Below are 22,135 nucleotides of genomic sequence, written 5' to 3' on the forward strand. Positions count from 1 at the left end.
GGAAAAATATAAATAAATAGACTTGGCTATATTACTATTGATCTTATCCCCTAAAATCCTTAAATATTATCTGTGGTTGTCTTCCCTGTCTCTTGGGGAGCTTATGATATTATATTTCCTTGAAGATTGCACTTGAAATGCCAGTTTTGGAAACTGAGGAGGAAAAAAGTCAACATTTCCAGGTGAAAAAAAGCCAAACTGCATTTACATAAAACCCTCTTTTTCCAGTACATGCTTAAGACTTTTTAAATACAAAGCTTTTCCTCCATAACTCTAATTTTAAAAACATGGTTGTTTCAAAAATATTGTTGTTGTTTTCCTCAAAGGGTGACATTGAGTACTTGTAAGAAGAATGAGTTCATGTTAGTAGAATTCTTATGAACTTAGCCAAACTACTCCCACTAATGTTTGATTTAGTTTGTATGTCAGTTTTGCTCCTTTCTATTGTTCTCAAGACTTTCAGCAACTTTAAGTTTGGAGGTTTATAGGTGGTTTCCTCTTGAATTCTGAACTACTTGAGCCCTTAGAGATTATAAACACTTCTTTTGTGAAATGGGTGTAAGGAAAGTGTTTGGTTTATATAGCTCATTTATTTTAGCCCTAATGCTGGATACATTAGAAAGGAAATGGGAAGGAGATTTATATTCCAACTCTGCACCACGGCTCATACAGTGTCAAATGCTAGAAGATGAAATGATTGATACCTACTTGCTTATATGATAGAACTGTAAGCTGCTGGCTCCTAAAATCTATTTCTGTCTGCAGTATACTAGAGTTCTCATGGGGTAGATGGATGTGGCCAGAAATGGTGATGATGATAGTAATAGTAATTATGATAATAATAACAAAAACATTTTGAGATACTCAGCCAATTTTGCCATAAGTGACTTTACATATTTCATCCTGTTTAGTCCTCACAGCAGCCCAGTGATTTTGATTCCATTATTAACTTCATTTTGCAAATTAGAAGATTGAGTTTGAAGCTTAAATAACTTGAATTTCCCCAAATCATCCAGCGGCTAAATAATAGAGGTGGGTTGTTTAACTCAACCCAGTTATGTAAGATTTGGGTTAGCTCTTGAAAGCCAGAGGCAAAGGAGGAGAGGACAGAGGAGACCATACTAGAAACAAAAAAGCAAAGAAATCATGAAGGTCAAAGAGCATAGTCACATTTTTATGATTATACACAGCAGGCATTCTTGATGCAATGGTGTGAAGTTCCACTTAGACCGTGTCCAAGTTTTATAATTTGATTACTTAGAGTGTTGGTGGTAGTGAAGAGCTTCCACTATGTGAGTTGAATACAGCTGGTTGTAAATCTCACCTTTGCCACTTTATAGCAGGTTGGCTTTGATCAAATCACTACTTCTATTCTCTAAGCCTCAAATTTTTCATCCGTAACATTGGATGATAAAAATCTCTATCATATAGGATTGTGGTAAAGATGATAATAGATTAAAGAATGCTGCAGATGTTGGTTGACTTGTTGGTTGACTCTATTCCAGGCAGTACATCAAGTGGTTTGTACTCACTGTGTATAAAGCACCTGGCAAGTGGGCTAGTGTTCAGTAACTTCACTCCCTCAGTTTCCTCCTCTAAAAATTGGTATAATAAAAATAATGCCTTTCTCAGGACTTCCCTGGTGGTCCAGTGTTTTAAGACTTCACCTTCCAATGCAGAGGGTGCAGGTTCAACCCCTGGTCAGGGAGCTAAGATTCTACATGCCTCACAGCCAAAAAACCAAAACATAAAACAGAAGCAGTGTTCTAACAAATTCAGTAAAATACTCCAAAGATGGTTCACATCAAAAAAATCTTTTTTTAAAAAAGGAGAGAGAGAATACCTTCTCACAGGTATATTGTGAGAATCAAATGAAACAGTGAATGTGGCACTGTTCTGTAACTGTTAAAAATATTTTGTAAATGGTATTGGCAGAAAACCTTAAGGAAAAAAAAATGAAGGAAAGAAGTCAATCATACAACATAGTGGTTATTTTTGGGTCTTGGAGTGCAGGCTGACCTGAAATGAAATCCTGCCTCAGTGCCTCGTCCACTCTGCAACCTTGGTCAGCGTTTGGCGGCATCTCGGTTTCCTCATCAGGAAGTTGGGCTGTATTAAGCATACCTGGGGGAATTAAGTAAGATAATGTACATAAAAATACTCAATCCATGGTATCAGAAAATATTGAAAAATAAAGTTAAATGGGACAAATGCTGATAGAACAGAAGATCCATCTCTATGAATCAATATTCTTGCCACTGGAGATGATATCTGGGGGCAAAGGAAATTCTGCTGAATCATTTCCTAGTCTCCACTGCCAAATGGATATGTGCTGTTTATGGATTTAATTTATTGGCCAAAAAAAGAATGAATGACACTTTTATTTTTTCTCTCTTCACTTTGATAAAGTTTTACATGGAGAAGTGGGAAGAACATGAAGCTTTTGACCAGAAAAGTGTGGGTTTTAATCCAAGCTGTGTCATCTCCTAGTTTAGAATCTTGCCTGTTACTCATCCTTGCTGATTTCTTTACTGCGCTGGGGTAGTTGTAATCATTAAATAGGAGAGTGCACGTGAAGGTGCTCCTATCATACGTGAGTAATTGTGAGTTGCTGGGTAGTGGCAGAGAGGAGTGGTGGTGAGCACGGTCTGAGAAGCCCAGCTGTGTGACCTCGTGCGTCTCAGTCTCATCTTTATGCTGAGGTAGAAATGGTCCCGCTTCCTGCATTGGGTGCAGAGTGCCAGATAAGTAGTTTTTAATAAAATAGCAGCTGTTCTATCTCTCCCTTATCAAGAGATTACTTATTTAAAGATATTTAGAATGAGTCATTGGAGAAGGGAATGGCAACCCACTCCAGTATTCTTCCCTGGAGAATCCTGTGGATGGAGGAGCCTGATGGGCTGCTGTCCACAGGGTTGCACAGAGTCGGACATGACTGAAGCAACTTAGCATGCATGCATGCATTGGAGAAGAAAATGCAACCCACTCCAGTATTCTTGCCTGGAGAATTCCAGGGATGGAGGAACCTGGTGGGTTGCCATCTATGGGGTCGTACAGAGTCGGACATGACTGAAGCGACTTAGCAGCAGCAGCAGCAGAATGAGTTATAAGTAATGATATGGAGGAAAAGAAAGAAATACACTTAGAAAAAAATAAGGTAAAACTAGCCAGAGAAAGATGATGGAAACATGGCTCTTCATCTGTACTATTATGTCTCTCAGAGCTGTGTTTGGATTGCTGGTTGCTGCTGCTGCTGCTGCTAAGTCACTTCAGTCGTGTCCGACTCTGTGTGACCCCACAGACGGAAGCCCACCAGGCTCCCCCGTCCCTGGGATTCTCCAGGCAAGAACACTGGAGTGGGTTGCCATTTCCTTCTTCAATGTGTGAAAGTGAAAAGTGAAAGTGAAGTCGCTCAGTCGTGTCCGACCCTTAGCGACCCCATGGACTGCAGCCTACCAGGCTCCTCCATCCATGGGATTTTCTAGGCAAGAGTACTGGAGTGGCTTGCCACATACAAGAATTCAGATTTGGTAGCTAAGCCTCTTCTGGACCTTTAAAAGCACAGGCTGAGTCTGAACATGGTGGTAAGGACAGTTCATGTTAGCAGATCATGAGAGCTGGTGGTGGTTTTGGATGGATTCTCTTTTTTGTTAATTAATTTTTATTGGAGTGTAGTTGCTTTACAGTGTTGTGTTAGTTTCTACTGTACAGCAAAAAATGAATCAGCCATGTATACATACATATATCCCCTCCTTTTTGGATTTCCCTCCTGTTTAGGACACCAAGGTATGTTAAGTCGGGTTCCCTGTGCTATACCATAGGTTCTTGTTAATTATCTATTTTACACATAGCATCAGTAGTGTATATGTATCAATCCCAATCTCCCACTTCCTCCCACCCCACACCTTTCCCCCTTGGTATCTATACATTTATTCTCTGTGTCTGTGTCTCTTTTTCTGGTTTGCAAATAAAGTCTTCTGTACCGTTTTTCTAGATTGCACATATGTGCATTAATATACTATATTTGTTTTTCTTTTTCTGACTTTACTCTGTATAGATGGACTCTTCTGAGTGTTGAGAAAATTAGATTCTAGTTCTTACTCTGCCATTGCCTGGCTCTATTACCAACAATACAGTTGCTTTTTGGTTCTCTGTCCCTAAAACTCTATGTTTTATGACAAAATAACTACAAGTCATCAACTTGGCTTTTGATTTTTTTTTCCTGTTACTTCCAAATGCAAGTATTTCAGCCTAAATCTGAGTTTTTCTTATTTCAGTTCTGTGTATCATGCTTATCAAATGATAGTGCATTACAGTCCTGGAGAGAGATTTAAACAAGCAGAGGGCCTAGGATATGGAGTTATTTTATCAAACAAAAGATCTCTGAAAATTAATACCACTTCGGGGAGGAGATTTTTCACATAATGTCAAATTCTTGCTTTTTGTCTGTGTGTGAAAATCAAAGTGTTAACCACTCAGTTATGTCTCTTTGCAAACTCATGGACTGCAGCCCACCAAGCTCCTTTGTCCATGGGATTCTCCAGACAAGAATACTGGAGTGGATTGCCATTCCCTTCTTCAAGGGATCTTCCTGACCCAGGGATCAAACCCGGGTCTCCTGCATTGCAGGCAGATTCTTCACCATCTGAGCCACCAGGGAAGCCCCCTTTATCTGTGTAATATCCCAGTTTTCATATTTTAAAGTTAGTTTAGTGGGAAAAGAATGTAGACTGTAAATACTCTAAAGAATGTGTATTTGATAAGTTCTAATAACTTAAGTCATTAAGGGATTATTTTATTTAAATTTAGCTCTTGTAACGTTTCATAAAAATATAATTTTGGGGGACTTCCCTGGTGGTCCAGTGCTTAAGACTCCACACTTCCAACGCATTCCAGTGCAGGGGGTTCCTTGCTGGGGAACTAAGATCCAGCTTGCTGTGTGGCTCAACCAAAAAATGAAACTGATGCTCAAAAATAATTTTTCAGTGAACTAGAACATTTTCTGGTTAAGACTCATGTGTGGGAATTCACAACTGTGAACCAAGAAATACCAACTGGGAAATGTTTGTGGACTCAAAGACAAAATGTTATTTAATGCACTCGGTCCTTGATGTCTTCAAGGAAAGTTAAACTAATAATGAATAATTAAAGTTCCTGAAGATGTTTCACAGTTCAATGACACTAATGTCTTTGTTTCTTTCCACAGTCTTCATGAATGCGGCAATTCCCATAGCAGCTGTTCTTGCTGTAAGACATGTTTTCTTACCTTTAGAAATGGAACCAAATCAGTGTTTAGAAATGACTTAGGAATAAGCATGTGTGGGTGGTAACATGTATTACTACCTTTTTGCTGTCTCTAGTATTCTCTCTGCTGTCTCCACTGTGATGATTCTAATCTGGGGTTTTTCAACCATGCCAATATGGAACTTTGGGCTCAATAATTAATTCTTTGTGTGCTCTGCATTAGGATGTCTAGCAGCATCTCTGGCTTCCACTTATTAAATGCCATTAGTACCATCAAAAATATTCCCAGACACTGCCAAATGTGCCCGTGGAGCAAAATTAACAGAGGCTGAGAATTTACTGTTCTAACATCCATGACCTGGTTCCTGGACATTCTTACAGCAGGATAGTACTAGATCAACAACCCAAAAATGTTAAATGATTACATTTCAAAAGAAAAGGACAAACCCAGGAACTAGTATTACATTTAGAAATGTAAGTTTGCCTTGGATACCAGTATTGGCAATTTTAGCAAAGAGCCACAATAGGGACCTCCAAACAATGGAATTTTCTTTTTTCTTTCTCAAAAAATTTAGTACTGGTTGAAAAGAGCCTGACTAGGTGTTAAGAACTCTGGATTCTCTCACAGTTATTCCCCCTTTTCAGTAACTTGACCGAAGTCAGTTTTCTGATCTTTAGAATCTGTTTTGCCCTTTTCACAAGTTTACTGCTAGAACTAATATAGACCATTAAGTACTCTAGTATTTTAGTACTTAAGTACTCATGTGTTGTTTTTCTTAGGGAGTAATTTGGATGAAGTAATAGTATTTTTCAGAGTTGCAGTGGACATGCTGGCATAGAAGAAGCTGTTCAGTTTGTAAAATTTAATGTAAGTATTTATGAAACTTTCTCCAGCTTTCTCTAAAACCCTTTCTTTGCACAGACGTTTGTGACCCACGCATATGCCAGCGGGAACAACCTCAAACCTGCAGAGGCCTTTGCTTCGCTGTCACTCTTCCACATCCTGGTCACCCCTCTCTTCCTGCTCTCCACTGTGGTCAGGTTTGCAGTCAAAGCCATCGTCAGGTATGTGCTGGAATGTTTGGTGTTTTTTGCTTGATTATAGAAATACTACTTGCTCATGTTGGCAGTGGTTTAGGCACTTCTGTTGTGTACGACTCTTTGTGGCCCTACAGACTGTAGCCCGGCAGGCTCCATTGCCCATAGGATTCTCTGGGCAAGAATACTGAAGTGGGTTGCCATGCCTTCCTCCAGGGAATCTTCCCGACCCAGGGATTGAACCTGCATCTCTTATGTCTCCTGCTTTAGTAGGCAGGTTCTTTACCACCAGCACTACCTTTAAAGCCCACATACTCATGATAGTAAGTTAGAAAATGCATAAAAAGAACATCTTAATCACTGCCCAGAGATCACTTGGTATCAGAGATAACTTGTTAAAACTTTGCTACGAGAACTTTCAGTCCCTTATTTCATGTAAAAATAATTATTCTCAAATAAAAATTTTGAATTTTTTGGTTTTTTTTTCCCTCATTAAGACCATATGCATAATATTTACTGGCTACGTGATATTCCACTGTTTGGAAGTATTTGAATTTACTTGACGGTTACCACTTTATTGGACATTTAGAATATTTCTGTTTTCACCCTAACATAAATAACCTATGAGAGAAGCATCTCTTTATCTTCAAACTTTTCTCTGATTATTTTCTAAAGTCAGATTTCTAGAAGTGCCAACACTCATTCTGATAGTGTGCATCTTCTTAAGGCCCTTAATGAGTATGGCCATGTGGTTTTCCATCAAAGGAGATATAGGTCAAAAGGTGTAACAAGTTTTTAAGATTTTTTTAATGAGTGTGGCTATAATGTTTTCCAGCAAAGCTGGGCCAGTTTATATTTTTACCAACAGTGATAATGTTCACATCAACACATATTTTCTGTTTTATTTTAGTTTAGTTTGGCAAAGAAAAAATAAATAAAATTCCAGACTCACAGTCTCTGCAAATGGGAAGACTTTGCAGAACTGAGTGCAGTGTTTTGTTCATTTTAAGTATATTTTTATAGTGTTTCTAATCAGTGTAGACCTCACCTTCGACTCACAATGTCCCATAGTGCATAGCTATAAAAAGATGTGATCAGATAGTAATCATTTCCCCACCATTTTGACTTGTATTATATAATACATATGTTAGAAAATTATGTTATACTACACTATATTATACGTATGTACTTTAGTCTATTATATTTGATAGGTATTCTTAAGATAGTATTTTCTTTTTGCTATGAAGTTTTATAAACCTTATAAAACCTCAGCATATTTCATAAACAGTATTTATAGTATTTATATCTGGCCTTTGAAAAAAAAAACAAGATGTTGCAATACAGAAAGAAAACTGGAAAATTGAAGCCTTAACTATACTAAGCGTAGTGTTGCCATTGCTAGTAATGTGGAACATCTATCATAAGACCTTTAAAAATAAGGTAACTTTCCCAATGTGTATGTACTATTGAGAAAACTGGTGTTTAATATTCAAAATAATAAAAGCTCCAGTTTTAGGCAATAGTATATAGTGACTTAATGATTTAATACAAAATATCATTATGATGTGTATAACTTTTGTTAGTTGCTCAGCCGTGTCCGACTCTTTGTGACCCCATGGACTGTAGCCTGCCAGACTCCTCTGTCCATACTGTTCATGGAATTCTCCAGGTAAGATTACTGGAGTAGATAGCCAGTCCCTTCTCCAGGGAATCTTCCTGACCCAGGGATCAAACCCAGGTCTCCTGTATTGCAGACAGATTCTTCTACCATCTGAGCCAACAGGAAGCCCCAAAGGTTAGCTCACTGCATTGTCTGGGAAACAAACCCAGGTCAACTGCTTGGGTAGATGGGTCAATTTAACTCAGATAGCCATTATATCTACTACTGTGGGCAAGAATCCCTTAGAAGAAATGGAGTAGTTATCATAGTCAACAAAAGAGCCCAAAATGCAGTTCTTGGAGGCAGTCTCAAAAACGACAGAATGATCTGTTTGTTTCCAAGGCAAGCCATTCAGTATCACAGTAATTGAAGTCTATGCCCCAACCAGTAATGCTGAAGAAGCTAAAGTTGAACGGTTCTATGAAGACCTACAAGACCTTCTAGAACTAACACCCAAAAAAGATGTCCTTTTCATTATAGGGGACTGGAATGCAAAAGTAGTGAGTCAAGAAATACTTGGAGTAACAGGCAAATTTGGCCTTGGGGTAAAGAATGAAGCAGGACAAAGGCTAATAGAGTTCTGCCAAGAGAATGCACTGGTCATAGCAAACACCCTCTTCCAACAACACAAGAGAAGGCTACACTTGGACATCACCAGATGGACGATACTGAAATCAGATTGATTACATTCTTTGCAGCCAAAGATGGAGAAGCTCTATGCAGTCAGCAAAAACAAGACTGGGAGCTGACTGTGGCTCAGATCATGAACTCCTTATTTTCAAATTCAGACTTAAATTGAAGAAAGTAGGGAAAACCACTAGACCATTCAGGTATGACCTAAATCAAATGCCTTATGATTATACAATGAAAGTGAGAAATAGATTCAAGGGATTAGATCTGATAGACAGAGTGCCTGATGAACTATGGACGGAGGTTTGTGACACTGTACAGGAGGCAGGGATCAAGACCATCCCCAATGAAAAGATCAGAAGGAGGCCTTACAAGTAGCTTAGAAAAGAAGAGAAGCAAAAAGCAAAGGAGAAAAGGAAAGATATACCCATTTGAATGCAGAGTTCCAAAGAATAGCAAGGAGAGATAAGAAAGCCTTCCTCAATGGTCAGTGCAAAGAAATAGAGGGAAACAGGAGAATGGGAAAGAAAAGAGATCTCTTTAAGAACATTAGAGCTACCAAGGGAACATTTCATGCAAAGATGGGCACAATAAAGGACAGAAATGGTATGGACCTAACAGAAGCAGAAGATATTAAGAAGAGCTGGCAAGAATACACAGAACTATACAAAAAAGGTCTTCACAACTCAGATGAACATGATGGTATGATCACTCACCTAGAGCCAGACATCTGGAATGTGAAGTCAAGAGGGCCTTAGGAAGCATCACTACAAAGAGAGTGGAAGCAATGGAATTCCAGTTGAGCTGTTTAAAATCCTGAAAGATGATGCTGTGAAAGTGCTGCCCTCAGTATGCCAGCAAATTTGGAAAACTCAGCAGTGGCCACAGGACTGGAAAATGTCAGTTTTCATTCCAGTCCCAAAGAAAGGCAATGCCAAAGAGTGCTCAAACTACCACACAGTTGCACTCATCTCACACACTTGTAAAGTAATGCTCAAAATTCTCCAAGTCAGGCTTCAAAAGTACGTGAACCATGAACTTCCAGATGTTCAAGCTGGTTTTAGAAAAAACAGAAGAACCAGGGATCAAATCGCCAACATCCAGTGGATCAGGGAAAAAGCAAGAGAGTGCCAGAAAAACATCTATTTCTGCTTCATTGGCTATGCCAAAGCCTTTGACTGTGTGAATCACAACAAACTGTGGAAAATTCTTCAAGAGATAGGAATACCAGACCACCTGACCTGCCCTTGAGAAATCCGTATGCAGGTTGGGAAGCAGTTAGAACTGGACATGGAACAACAGACTGGTTCCAAATAGGGAAAGGAGTACGTCAAGGCTGTATATTGTCACCCTGCTTATTTCACTTATATGCAGAGTACATCATGAGAAATGCTGGACTCAATGAAGCAAAAGCTGGAATCATGATTGCTGGGAGAAATATCAATAACCTCAGATACATGGATGAAACAACCCTTATGGCAGAATGCAAAGAAGAACTAAAGAGCGTCTTGATGAAGGTGAAAGAGAGTGAAAAAGTTGGCTTAAAACTCAACATTCAGAAAATGAAGATCATGGCATCTGGTCCCATCACTTCATGGCAAATAGATGGGGAAACAGTGGAAACAGTGGCAGACTGCAGATGGTGACTGCAGCCATGAAATTAAAAACACTTGTTCCTTGGAAGAAAAGTTATCACCAACCTAGATAGCATATTAGAAAGCAGAGACATTACTTTGCCAACAACGGTCTGTCTAGTCAAGGCTATGGTTTTTCCAGTGGTCATGTATGGATTTGAGAGTTGCACTATAAAGAAAGCTGAGCACTGAAGAATTTATGCTTTTGAATTGTGGTGTTGGAGAAGTCCCTTAGACTGCAAGGAGATCCAACCAGTCCATTGTAAAAGAAATCAGTCCTGAATATTCATTGGAAGGACTGATGCTGAAGCTGAAACTCCAATACTTTGGCCACCTCATGTGAAGAACTGACTCATTGGAAAAGATCTGGATGCTGGGAAAGATTGAAGGGAGAAGGGGACGACAGAGGATGAGATAGTTGGATGGCATCACTGACTCGATTGACTTGAGTTTGAGTGAACTGCAGGAGTTGGTGTTGGACAGGGAGGCCTGGTGTGCTGCAGTCCATGGGGTGGCAAAGAGGTAGACAAGACCAAGTGACTGAACTGAACTATACTTCTGTTTGGATGCAGCTATGCTCACCACTATACTGCCACAGCTTATCTTATTATAAATCAAATTGTGATTGGTTACACTAATTCATATCATGGTCATTACAATTCTATTCTGTAAGATATGTCATTAGTTACAGACTCTGGAGCTGTTCGTTATTTAAAGCTCAGGCCCTCTGGACTCATCTGCCCTCATTTTCTTTGCTCATTGTTCTGCCTCTGAAACACTCGTACGGATCACTGACTGATTTCTGTAGCACCACTTCCAAATTAGGCAGTGCCCTGGAAGAGAAGCCACTTCAAACAATAAAACTGATAAATGGCCGGAGTCTGCTATTTTGGTTCTTATTTTCATTTTCTCTATTTAATAGTTGCCCCTCTCATTGCTGCCTTCTTAATTGAATTTGACTTTGTGCTACAAGTGGAGATAGAAAACAGTTGATAACTAATAATAGATCACTCCTCTGAAATCAAGAGGTTGCCAAGCAGTGAAAAGACTTTAACTATGTTACTATGAAAAAAAAATCTAATTAATCTAGGGGTGTGGGTTTCCCCAAGTCCTGCTGCAGTGCATCCTAGTGAAACTGAGAGTGGATCATAATCCCTGTATATTTCTGCATTGCACTCTCTCTTCTGTATGTTCCAGGGAACAGGCATTTGCCATTTTGATAAAGACCAGTCTGTTTTCAGGGCTCTGCTCCAGATTTCCCAAGCCATAGGCCAAATGGAATCAGCTTATAAAAGCTTGCTTCTCTAAAGTGAATTTCAGTGGTTGATTTGTGGGTCCTAGGGAAATGACCAGTCAACAGAAGAGGCCAGTGCTCTTTCCCACTGTGGGCTGATTCTCGGAACCCCAATGAACATTTTTCCCAGTGTGGACTGGGCTCGGCATTTTCCTCTGCGTCTGGGATCCCGTGACCAGTCTTGAATGCCAGTTGGCCCACAGCGAGTTGAAGCAGCCTGTTTATAATTGGAGACTTTGGTTAGCTGATTTTGAAACTGCTTCTCAGGACTGTAGAAGTCCAAGTTATTTGCTACATTCAGATGCACTCTGAAATTTGGTGGGTTAGAATGGGGTGCAACATATACCCCAACGTGTGCTACATGTGTGTGTAAGAGACGTGTGAACTTCTCTGCTACAGGGAAATTCTGTGCCATGGGAAATGTGCTGCCTCGAGAAAATTCTATGCTTTCTTTTAAACATGTTTAGCTTGTTAGATACAATTGTTTGTGGTGCTCAGTGGGTGGGACCTTATACATACATAATAAAATGGAAGAAAGAGGCAATAAAGATTCAGGTTATCACTTCTTAACGCCAGGATTCCACATCATTTGAGTTCTTTCAACCTTTTACGATGATATGTTCCAGTCTGCATTTGCAAAACGGAAGGAAAAAAGTGAAAAAAAGTAGGAAAGTCACTAATTTCTTAAATATTAAAATACTTGAATGAGAGTGATCTTTTTCTGGATGCTTGGCTTTCTTGTCCTCTTTAGTTTCTTTGTAAGAAAATAGTTAATGTAAATTGCTTTTCTGGAGGAAAATGTCAGTTGCTGTGTTGTATCCTTTATAAATAATTTGAGTTTAGGTTTCTGGTATTTGAAGTATAATATAGTATCTATGTCCAAAGATATCATTTGCCAAGGAAAAAATGTGTAAAAGAATCCCTTGCTTTGTTGGAAAATAACTTTGTGTCCTTTCTCTTGTGTACCTCTCAGAGGAAAGTATATTTGGCTAGTCTACTGTGATTCAGTTCAGTGATTACCTTCAATCAAATAAATTGTTAATGATATTTATCATAGAGCATGCTCACAGGTTGACCTGGTCTGCATTTACAAAACTTTCATGGTTCCCACAAGAAAAACATGTAACTGCCAGTAAAAAAATCAGTTATTCTCCCAAAACATAGTGCCTGTCGGAGATACTCATGTGTGTGTGTGTGCTTAGTCATGTCTGGCTCTGTGACCTCACAGGCTGTAGTCCACCATCCTCTGTCCATGGGATTTCCCAGACAAGAAGACTGGAGTGAGTTGCCATTTTCTCCTCCAGGGGATTGAACCCACATCTCTTGGTCTCTTGCATTGGCAGGTGGATTCTTTACCAGGAGTGCCACCTGGGAAGCCCCAAGGTACTCAAACTGTATCTAACGACCCAAATTTGAAAAGTGAAAAAATACCATGGGTAACATAAATTTAGATATTGGGATTTCCCGGGTGATCCAGTAGTTAAGACTTCACCTTCCAATGTAAGGGTTGGAAATTAGATCTGTGGTTGGAGAGCTAAGATCCCACATGCCAGGTGGCCAAAAAACCAGAGCATAAACAACAGAAGCAATATTGTAGCAAGTTCAATAAAGACTCTAGAAATGATTCATATAAAAAAATCTTTTTAAAACCTTAAATACTTTTATGAATTACCTAGTCAAATAAGAAATTAGTAAAACACTGAACAATAAAGGTGATGGAAGCAGGATAGGAAATTGATTGGGATCAAATGTTCCTGCTTGCCATACCTGCATAGCAACTGTTCAACCGCAAGCACTGTTCAACTAGAGGCATGTTATTTGGTGCCTCTATGGCTCAGTTTCCTCACTTATCAGATGAGCATCATAAGGCCTCCTGCCTATGGAAGTTGGGAGAATTAAATGAGATGGTACATGAGAAATGTCCAGCACATTGCCTAAATATATTAAATATTGAACAAATCTCTGTTTTACTAATGTGCCACTATTTTACTAAATTCCGTTCCATGCTTCAGAGAGGTGTCTTTCTGTGGGTCCACATTCAATTGTTAAGTGGTTTAGGTATCTTGCTAAACACTGGGGATGGCAGCAATGAAAGATGGAGTGAGAGACACAGGAGTCCACAGTCTAGCTGGAGAAATTGGGCAGGGAAGCTAGTTATACCATGGTACATAATGCTGTGATAAAGCACTGCACAGAATGCCATGGGCCATATATAAGGCTCACTGAAGCTTATCAAGAAAGAAGGGAGATAGTCTAGTCAGTACCTTCTAGGGACTAAACTTAATTGCAGATAGTGGGAGAAAGGTCCTGATGTGGCAAGCAATAGGGGATAAAGCTAGAGAGTAAAATCCCAGTGAGCAGATAGAGGATGCCAATGATGCTGAAAAGTGCAGTGTGGCCATTTGTTATTTTAAGGCGAGGACTGTTTGAACAGATTTGCATTGTAAAAATACGACCCTGGCAGCATGGTGGCAGTTACTTCACCCTTGGTCAGGATTCATGCATTTTCCAAATTGTTTTGCCTCTGTGAGTTCTAAAAGGCCCTCATATGAACAGGAAATGCTTTTTGTATTACCTATTTATTCATTCAGCAGACATTTCTTGAGGAATTGCTATGTTATATTTTTGGCACTGGGCTAGATTCTGAAGATGAAAATCTTGTTTTAAAGACTTCACAGTCTAGTGGGAGAGATAGTAACAAAACAAACAAAATAGCAGTTCAGGGGACCCTTAGCCAGAGAGCCTGGAATAATGGGGACAAGGGAGGGGAAATGGAGGGGGAGGTTCAGAAAAGTGCTAGTATTGGGTCCTTTGAGGTTCACTAATTGGAGATCCAAAGTGGGATCTTATGAAAAGGAAAGAAAGTTCTACCCATGCTCCAGTCTGTTCAGCAGGAATTATTGCTTAGTCTCTAAGTCGTGTCCAACTCTTTCACGACCCCATAGACTGTAGCCTGCCAGGTTCTTCTGTCCATGGGATTTCCCAGGCAAGAATACTGGAGTGGATTGTCACTTCCTTCTCCAGGGGATCTTCCCAATCCAGAGATCCAACCCCTGTCTCCTGCATTGGATGCAGACTCTACCACTGAGCCACCTGTGAAGACCCTCAACCAGAATGGGGCTCGTTAATTTCATAAAAGCTTCAGAAAGATTTGTATGTGTGCTAGAAATGGAAAATTGAGTCAACTGATCTTACTTGAATGTCTGGTTTATACTTTCTTTGATTGATTCAACAAGCATTAATTGAGTAATGTGTGCCAGGGGCTACTGGACTTAGAGTTACAAAGACACACAAACCCAGCCATGTACTTTGTATACAGAGACATGGTGTGAGGTTGTTTAAAAGGTATTCCTTTTATTGATAAAGCTGTGCTCCTTAAAATCCAATCTCTTCAAGACATTAGAACAGAATGACAAAGTCTAAAAAGTAAACAAAGGAATGCCATTTCATAAGGCATTTCTACACCATCTTTCAAGTCTGTGTGATCAGGCTTTGCTGTCAAAGACTTAAAGAGAGTGCAAAACCCAAAACTCTTTTTTCTTTCTTTTTTTGGTTCTGAAATTATTTTTAAAATATCAGTAATATATATGCAACATACAGTTTATCATTTAAACCCCTTTAAGTGTACAGTTCAGTGGCTTTCAGTACTGTCATGTAAACATTACCACAGTCCATCTCCATAACTTTTTCATTTTCTCAAATTGAAACTCTATAATCACTAAACAGTAACTCCCCTTGTACTCTCTTCCCAGGCCCTGGTGACCACAGCTGACTTTCTGTCTCTATGAATCTGTATTTTCTAGCTACCTCATATAAGTGGAATTAAGCAATTTTTGGTTTTTGTGTGTGTGCCTGGCTTATCTTATTTAGCATAATGTTTTCAAGGTTTATTATCCATGTTGTCATAATTCAAATATATTTGAGTCAGGAATTCCAGAACCATGGAAAAAAAGTATGGCAGATGCTCAAAAAATTAAACATAGAATTACCATATGATCTAGCAATTCCAGTTTTGGGTGTATACACAAAAGAATTGAAAGCAGGGACTTGAATAGATGTCTGTACACTCATCTTCATAACAGCATTAATCACAGTAGTCAAAAAGTGAAACAACCCAAATGTCCATCAACAGAGGAATAAACTAAATACAGCATATACATACAATGGAATATTATTCAGTTGAAGCTTTCCTTAAACATTTCTTTTCGGTGAAATCTAAAAAATATTGGGTTGGCCAAAACATTAGTTCAAATTTTTCCTCAAGATGTTCTGGAAAAGCCTGAACAAATGTTTTGGACAACCCAGTACAACAAACTCATGAATATAACAAAAAAGAGGTTCACAGATATATATAGAACTCGTGGTTCTCTATAGTATTTTAATTACCATTGGAGAAAGGGAAGGAGGGAGGGGCTACAAAGGCATAGGGCATTAAGAGGTCCAAACTCTTATGTATAAAATAAGCTACAAAAGATATATTGTATAACACAGGTAACATAGCCAGTGATTTGTAACTATAAATGGAGTATCAACATTCAGAAAACAAAGATCATGGCATCTGGTCCCATCACTTCTTGGGAAATAGATGAGGAAACAGTGTCAGACTTTATGTTTTTGGGCTCCAAAATCACTGCAGATGCTGATTGCAGCCAGGAAATTAAAAGACGCTTACTCCTTGGAAGGAAAGTTATGACCAACCTAGATAGCATATTAAAAAGCAGAGACATTACTTTGCCAACCAAGGTCCGTCTAGTCAAGGCTATGGTTTTTCCCGTGGTCATGTATGGATGTGAGAGTTGGACTGTGAATAAAGCTGAGTGCCGAAGAATTGATGCTTTTGAACTGTGGTGCTGGAGAAGACTCTTGAGAGTCCCTTGTACTGCAAGGAGATCCACTAGTCCATTCTAAAGGAGATCAATCCTGGGTGTTCATTGGAAGGACTGATGCTAAAACTGAAACTCCAATACTTTGGCCACCTCATGCGACGAGTTGACTCACTGGAAAACACTCTGATGCTGGGAGGGATTGGGGGTGGGAGGAGACGGGGACGTCAGAGAATGAAATGGCTGGATGGCATCACCGACTCGATGGACATGAGTTTGAGTGAACTCCGGGAGTTGGTGATGGACAGGGAGGCCTGGCGTGCTGTGATTCATGGGGTCGCAAAGAGTCGGACACGACTGAGCGACTGAACTGAACTGAAAACTGAACTGAACCTTTAAAAACTGTGAGCCACTTTACTGTACACCTACAACTTATATAATATTGTATTAACTAAACTTCTATTAAAAATTATTTCTCATATGAAATTAACATATACACCACTATTGATATATATAAAATAGATAACCAATAAGGACCTACTGTATAGCCCAGGGAACTGTACATAATATTTTGTAATAAAACTACAAGGGAAAAGAATCTAAAAAGAAGTATATGTGTGTATATATATAGATAGATAAATAGTTTCAGATATATGTATCTCGATTTCTGTGCTGTACACCTGAAAGTAACATGATATTGTAAATCAACTATTGTTCCTGTTGTTTAGTTGCTAAGTTGTGTCCGACTCTTTGCAACCCCACGGACTGTAGCCTGCCAGAGGGTTGCCATTTCCTTCTCCAGGGGATCTTCCTGACCCGGGATCAAATCCAGGTCTCCCACATTGCAGACAGATTCTTTACTGTCTGAGCCACCAGGGAAGCCCAAGAATCCTGGATTGGGTAGCCTATCCCTTCTCCACGGGATCTTCCCAACTCAGGAGTTGAACCAGGGTCTCCTGCATTGCAAGCAGATTCTTTACCAGCTGAGCTACCAGGGAAGCCCCTACTTCAGTTTAAAAAATTTTTTTTAATTATTTGCAAATGAAATTTAGAAGTTAATAGATAGACTGCCCCAGTGGGTTCTATTTACCTTCATGTTTCCAAAGAAAGTAAGCCATGTGTATGGAATACAAGGCTATAGGGCTTAAAGTTCATGGGCAACATACTGAATTAAATGTACTTTTCTTCTCTTTTTTATTATCTGTCTTATTTTGTATTATATTGTCTTTTTAAATTTCGTATTGTCTCTTGTGTCTCCTGCATTGCAGGCAGATTCTTTATCATCTGAGCCACCAGGGCATCACCCTTTATTAATAACTGCTGTACAGCAAAGTAATTCAGTTATACATACAGATACTTTTCTTCATTTTATTAGTCTGTCACAAAAACAAACTACTGAGACCTACCTGGGAGCACTTAACTACCAGCTCAAATGAAAAATAAAAAAGAAATCTTTTGTTTCAAGTATATATTTTCTAGTTTTCTACCAATGGCAGTTTTTCCTCTGTAGGTGATGCTACCTGTACCAAGCCAGTTTGTCTACTATTAACATCCTAGCGTGTTAAAAGGAGCATTTCTTGTCTTTCAAGTTCACTGACTTTTCTTTAGTCTATCATTTTATTGATGGAGGGGTGTTTTCAAATTATGTTATTGTTTTCTTTGATTCTTTCTTTTTACTCTGATGCTGTGTTGCTGGTTTGAGAAATTTAGAGTGGGTGGGTTCGATGCGGCAAGGGCTCTTGTGTCCACCCTCTGGAGAACACAGTAAAGGATGTTTGTGGACTCCTCTTCTAGAGCAGGGCTTCTTACACTGTATCATGCTTACGAAGCATCTCTGGATCCAGTTAAAATACAAATTTTCCTTCAGGAGGTCTTGGGGGGTGGGGGGCTGAGATTCTCTATTTTGAGGAAGCTCCCAGATGATGTTGATACCACTGATCTTGGCCAACACTTTTTTTTCCTAAGTAATTAATTTATTTTTTATTGGAGGCAAATTATTTTACAATATTATATTGGTTGGTTTTGCCATACATTGACATGAATTCGCCCCGGGTTTACATAAGTTCCCCCTCCTGAACCCCCCTCCCACCTCCCTCCTCCCTTTATCCTCCTTCTGGGTCATCCCCGCACGCCAGCCCCGAGCTTCCTATAACATGCATCAACCCTGAACTAGTGATTCGTTTCACATATGACAACATATGTGTTTCAATGCCATTCTCCCAAATCATCCCACACTTTGAGGAGGGGGCCCTCTCTATGCAGGTTGTTGGAATATGGGCAATATATAAGTAATGCTTATGCAAGGTTGTGTAGTGGGTGTGGACCTTTGATCTCTGTGTTATATGCTACATGCTTTTACTTACTTCTGTGTACCTTTTTCCCCCTCACTTTTAAAGTTAGAATAATGATACTTCTTTTGTTAGTATTATTATTTTCAACCACCTTGTTTCAAGTTCCTCTGCAAATACAGTTGCAAAAAAAAAAAAAACGTGCAAAAGTGATTTGGTTGAATTTCTGGTTTTTCTAAGATTCTTCCATTTTAAGTACTGAAAGGCTCATGTCCACGAGGCCATCATCCCTGGCATTCCCTAGCTGAATTCCCAGTTGGTCTTGAAAACTGATTCTTAGAGCTGACTTGCTTACCATGGAAATGGTTGGAGGAAAAGTTTGTTTACCTAGGTAGCACTTCTTTGGTGGTGGTTTTACTTTTGACCCTTATGTGCTTGTTTGCCTTTTGTAGTGTTCAGAAGCTGAATGAATTTCTCTTGAGTGATGAGATTGGTGAGGACAGCTGGCGAACTGGTGAAGGTTCTCTTCCATTTGAATCCTGTAAGAAGCACACTGGAGTCGTAAGTGTTTTGCTTGATAACGGGAGCTGTGAATCAGGGACCATCCTGAGGATGGATGATTTTAAATGGGTGCAATTAGAATAAATTGTCAGCTTTACTTGTAACCTATGTGAAGAAAAGGGGCTTCCCATGTGGCGCTGTGGTAAAGAACCCAACTGCCAATGCAGGAGACTTGAGACATGGGTGCAATCCCTGGATTGGGAAGATTCCCTGGAGGAGGGCATGGCCCACTCCAGTATTCTTGCCTGGGTAATCCCATGGACAGAAGAGCCTGGTGGGCTACAGTCCGGGGGGTCGCAAAGAGTCAGACATGACCGAGTGAGCACACTCATGAAGAAAAATTACTACCTGCTTCTACAACAAACCTTATAGGTTTAGAATCAGTAAAGAAATGTATAAGGCTTATCTTTATAAATGATCAAGAGATTATCCCAAGAGGGACAGCTCATGTTCAATTCAAAAGGAAACAGAGAGGTTGTCTACCCCAAGCTTTATATAAAAATAATACAAAATAAAACTCATGTCTCATATTCTTATAATACCTTTAATTTTATTGTACTTTTAGTTTAAAACTTACTTTTTGATACATTATGTCTTTTGATTTAATATATTACATTACCTATATTATTTTCTAGGTGAATAGTTTTGTTTGCATGCTGTTTTAGAGTCATAAGATTGGTGAGTGACAGAGCCAGAACTGGGTCTTCCCTGGTGGATCAGTGGTAAAGAATCCGCCTGCAATGCAGGAGATGTGGGTTCTATCCCTGGGTCAGGCTGATCACCTGGAAAAGGAAATGACAACCTACTCTGATATCCTTGCTTAGGAAATTCCATGGACAGAGGAACCTGGTGTGCTATAGTCCATGGGGTTGCAAAAGAGTTGGACACGACTTAGTGACTAAACAACAACATTCATAATTAAAACCCAAGTCTGTGACTCCTGAACCAGTTTGTACTCATATCTCTGTAAAGCCTGGAAACACTGTTGATATTATTTTTCATGTTTTACATGGAATGTTACAAGTATTATATATTAGCTTGTGTTTCCAGACTTAGAAACTGTTCTATGCATTGTGTCAAGACCTGTCGATGTAGCTCTGAGCAAGGCAAGCAGGATCTTTCTTGTCACAGAGTTTGCTTTCTTGAGGCAGGAGTCAGATGAAAAAAAGTGAAAAGATGAGATCATTTCCCTGTGGGAAGAAAATTGAAGAAGTTGTTAGAGAGTGACTGGTGTCCTCAGAGCAGGGTAGTCATTCTCCAGAAGGTCCCCCTGAAGATCTGGCATTGGAGATGAGACCTGAATGAAGAGTTGGTACATCTTCTGCAGAGGCCTAGGAATGGGGCCCGATCATTTCTGGGGGAGAACTAGCAGATGCTGTGACCCTGAAGTGGGAATTAATTTGGTGTGTTCAGAGAACAGAGGGGCACTATGGCTGATGCCTGGTAAGGAAGAGAGAGATAAAATGAACTAGGAGTGCTAAAAGTTGCTTTGGTTGTGTCCGACTCCCTGCAACCCTATGGATTGTAACCCGCCAGGCTTCTCTATCCATGGGATTCTCCAGGCAAGAATACCGGAGGGGGTTGCCATTTCTTCCTCCAGGGAATCTTCCCAACGCAAGGACCGAACCTGCATCTCTTACGTCTCCTGCATTGGCAGGTGGGTAAAGAACAAGGATTGCAGGTCCTTTAAACCAGGGGGAGAGTTTGGATTCTATTGACAAGCAATGGGAAACCATTGGAGGGTTTAAAGTAGGGACACATAATTTTGTTTATATGTTTAAAGGATCACGCTAAGTACTGAGGGGAGAGTTGTCACTGGGGACAAGAGTAGAACAGATGGATCAGTAAAGAGGTCATTATAATGGGGTAGCAAGAAATGGGGATGGTTAGAATTTGTTCTGGTTGCAGTGGACTTGTGAGAAGTTATCAAATTCAGCGTACATTTTTTTGGGTGGAGCTGATGGAGGCTTGCTGATGGATTGAATGGAGATGAGGAGGGAGAAAGAAGACTCGAGGCTGAATCTTAGGTTACTGTCTTGACTACTGAGTAGATGGCAGAGCCAATAACTGAAATAGGGAAGCTGAGAAACGAGCAGGTTGCTGTTGAGGTGGAATCAAGAGGTATATTTTGCACATGATAATTTTGAGATATTTATTGACATCCAAGAAGAGAAGTCACCCTTGGAGATGTAAATTTAAGAGCCATTGGTCATTAGATAAAACTTAAAACAATGGGACTAGATTACACCACTTTCTTGAAAGCTGTGTCTGAAAAATTCTGAAGAAAGTCTTTAAAATTAATATGCCTATTTCATAAGAGCAATGTAGAAAAGAGTTTGTCTAAAATTAGTTACAAGTTAATAATTATTCATTTACTATTAGAGAACATGTGACTATATCTACCATTTGTGTAACCAAACAAAAATGGTCATGCAGTCTCCTGACAGGAAGGAGTTGAGGCTTGGAGAGTCTTCACAGGAAGTCATTCTGCATTAAATTTTTCTTCACAGTGTGTTTAAAACTGCTAAAAATACTTAAGCACTGGGCCATCTTAGACTTGTTGATTTCTTCTGCTTTCCTAGAGTTATTTTCTTACTCTCTGTTGAGTTATTTTGTTAAGCAGGTGTGATTTTTTTTTTTTTTTTGATCTGAGAAAGAACTACCACTCATGCTTGTAGGTACTGGAGTGACAAAGTCTGAGATGCTTGTGTGCTCTTGTGTGGACGTGGACACCAAGATGGGAACACGTCATAGGGCGTCTACACTTTGAGGCAGTAGGAAACTCAGGCAGCTGATGAGAACCAACCTTGTCACCTTTTGGGTGATAGGTTCCCAAAGAAATTTTTAGATCAGTTTCAGAGACATGGGGATGAGTGGAGGGAGATGACCTCAGGAGAAGGGACAGAGGAGGTCAAGGGTGCAGAGTGAGGGGATTCTGAAGAGTCCTTTGCATGAACTGAGTG

General features: G+C 39.6%; 1 protein-coding gene across 6 annotated transcripts in view; it reads left to right on the forward strand.

Moving 5' to 3' along the window:
- The window catches only part of ABCC9 (ATP binding cassette subfamily C member 9), a 163,191-nt gene that overhangs the window by 36,189 nt on the left and 104,867 nt on the right, over positions 1-22,135 (forward strand). For all 6 annotated transcript variants that reach the window (XM_088837284.1, XM_088837281.1, XM_088837283.1 and 3 more), the window contains 3 exons: positions 5,207-5,247; positions 6,167-6,309; positions 19,064-19,172. In XM_088837284.1, coding sequence (XP_088693410.1) covers positions 5,207-5,247; positions 6,167-6,309; positions 19,064-19,172 — 293 coding nt within the window. The remainder of the gene's footprint in view (positions 1-5,206; positions 5,248-6,166; positions 6,310-19,063; positions 19,173-22,135) is intronic.

The sequence above is a fragment of the Moschus berezovskii genome, chromosome 6 (assembly GCF_049115385.1).
Source record: "Moschus berezovskii isolate FMDL1 chromosome 6, NW_MosBer_1.0, whole genome shotgun sequence".
NCBI lineage: Eukaryota > Metazoa > Chordata > Mammalia > Artiodactyla > Moschidae > Moschus > Moschus berezovskii.